Here is a 2,509-nt window from a genome sequence, read left to right as displayed (position 1 = left end):
GCATCATCGTCTGATATTTGAAAGTGCAGTGGACAAAGAGTATTACTCTTGTGAAAATGATTTCAAAAATACCTTTGTTCACACACACAAACATAATCAACCCCCCCCCCCTTTTATGTGTTTTTCTGCTAACTTCAAGTTTCATGGCAAGATGTGGTGTTGAGACAATGGCTCCTAGGGCGTTCAATGAAGTCCGACCGAGTAGTATATTGTAGGACGTGTTAGCATGTAACACAATGTACTTCACTTGAATGTCTCGATATTCTTTCTCATCGAAACAAAACCGAGTGAATAGCTTGATGTATCCCTTGGTACTGACTCTTTCTCCTGAAAAGTCGACAAGCGGTTCATTGTGGGGAACCAATTCCTCTTCGGGGATGCCAAGCTACTTGAAGATATTCCAGTATAGAATGTCGGGTGAACTGCCTTGATCTACCAAAGTCTTCTTAACTATGCAATTGTGTATTTCTACAATGATGACCATCGGGTCATCCTGGATGGGATCAATGCCTCGAAAATTAGCCTCGGTGAAGGTTATTGCTGGTAGTCTTCTGGAAGCTTGTCTATCGACTACATGTACTGATCGAACAACACGCAAATGTCTTTTTTGGGCAGATGAGGTCGTGCCTCCTCCTGCAAACCCTCCTACGATGGTGTTAATGAAATGCTTATGCGGTGTTTGGGGTTCTTCCTTCCTATCCCTTGATCTGCTACACTCGTGGCGATGCCTTTCAGAGCGCTCTTGTTTGTAATGGTCAGGTGTCGAGGCTGGTAACCAAACCAAGACCGAGATGTGGTTGGTTGATCAACAAAATTTTGGAGTTGTCCCTGCTTGATCAAGTCTTCAATTTTATCATTTAGAGTCGCGCATTCCTCGGTGGAGTGTCCACGATTGCGATGATACATGCAAGATTTGTTCGTATCAGCACGCGGGGGAGTTGATGCTCTCTTGGGGACTGCCAATACTTTCGATGTCAGGGCTTGCTCGAGCACCGCTGCTCGACTTTCATTTAGGGGAGTGTAGTGAGAGTATTTCGGACCACGTGCAGGTCATTCCCAAAGTGTTAACTCCTTGTTTCGACCTTGGAATGGTTGATCCATCGGCTTCTCTATCTTGCCAACGGGTTCAGCTTAGGCTTGGTTGTCAACCCTCATCCGCAGGTCATCCATGTCTATGGGGGGTTTCTTGCAAATGTTGTTGACAAAAGGCCCCAGTTTTAAGGCTGTGGTGAGGTGGTGAAGTGCTACAGCTAGGTTGAGGTTCTTTATTTCTAGTGCTGCCTTGTTGAACCGATCCATGAAGGCTTGAAGTGACTCTTTCTTATCTTGTTGAATGCTGACCAATGACAGGGAAGTCAGTTGGTGTGGCCGGCTGGTGGAAAACTGGATGGTGAATAGTGATGATAAAGTACTAAAGGAGTCAATCGAGTTAACCAAAAGCCAAGTGAACCAACTTAGGGCCTGTCCTTTTAAGGATGTCAGAAAAATCTGACATAAGGCAGCATCATCAGTGGTACTCAGGGTTACTTGCATGAGAAACACGTCAATATGTTCATCGAGGTCCATTGTACCATCGTACTTATCTATCAGTAGAGCCTTCCAATGGTCTAGCAAAGGCGATTGCATGATGGACGAGGTGAAAGGGTGTCGATGTACGCTAACCGATTGAACACTGGTTGACCGACTGATTGTTGGGATTTTCTCTGGTGTGATGGTCGAAGCGCGAGGAGCCGAGGTGTGGATCTCCAGGGATTTGGAAGATCCTTGTGTCTATGTAGGGGTTGGTTGAGAGGGCTTCCATGAGGGGTCTTGACTCTTCAAGGCAGCATTCTCAGCTTTCAAGGCTGAAAGTTCCCTAACATCTTTTTCTCTTTGGTGTCTCATGGCGGCCATCTCTTCCTTCAGCTGACAAATGGTCTCTAAAAGGTTCGTTTCGTCAACGACTTCCACATGTTCCTCTTCTCCCTCGGATCAGTGGTCTTCTATGTTCGTCTTCCTTATCTTTTCCATTGCTATAGCTTAGTCAACTTGTCTTCACAAAACTCTCGGTTTGGGCCCTACGGTGGGCGCCAAAATGTACCTGTCTGAATGGTACACTAGTAATTTTCTGGTAGTTTGAAGGCCGAACGAGAGCTCCAAGCGAATATCCGGTGAGGGGAGGGTACCTATAAAAGGCACTCTGACGCTCAAGTCAGGACAAGCACAAATATTGATAGTAATTAATGAATAGTGACGTTACCTTGAGATGTGAACTATTTATACTGACATTAATGGACCCTGTCTTCCTTGGGCTTTGTACTAGGATTACTAAATTAGGTAATACACCGTTAATTGGTATGTACACACAATTATCCCTTAATCACTTAACTGAAGATGATTATCTGGTCCCTAAATTGCTCTTTAGGTCCTTTTGGCAATCGTCAATGTCGAATGGGTCTCGGGAACTAGAAGCACTCTGGTGAGCCGAGACGAGTCATATGTCAACTGGATCTAAATCGCCTTTTGGCCA

General features: G+C 45.2%; 1 protein-coding gene across 1 annotated transcript; it reads right to left on the bottom strand.

The window, feature by feature from the left end:
* Positions 1-1,131: 1,131 nt before the first annotated feature.
* LOC145956229 (uncharacterized) lies at positions 1,132-1,626 on the bottom strand. Its single transcript, XM_083071793.1, has one exon. It carries the CDS (start codon positions 1,624-1,626, stop codon positions 1,132-1,134), a length of 495 nt encoding a protein of 164 aa, XP_082927919.1.
* Positions 1,627-2,509: the final 883 nt, after the last annotated feature.

Source organism: Cajanus cajan, chromosome 3, assembly GCF_000230855.2.
Source record: "Cajanus cajan strain Asha chromosome 3, NIPB_CcT2T_4, whole genome shotgun sequence".
Classification (NCBI taxonomy): Eukaryota; Viridiplantae; Streptophyta; class Magnoliopsida; order Fabales; family Fabaceae; genus Cajanus; species Cajanus cajan.
This window is presented reverse-complemented; position numbering and strand designations above follow the sequence as displayed.

What these genes read in the sequence shown, in the direction of transcription:
- LOC145956229 (XM_083071793.1), bottom strand. Translation starts at nt 1,626, where the DNA reads ATGCAATCGCCTTTGCTAGACCATTGGAAGGCTCTACTGATAGATAAG.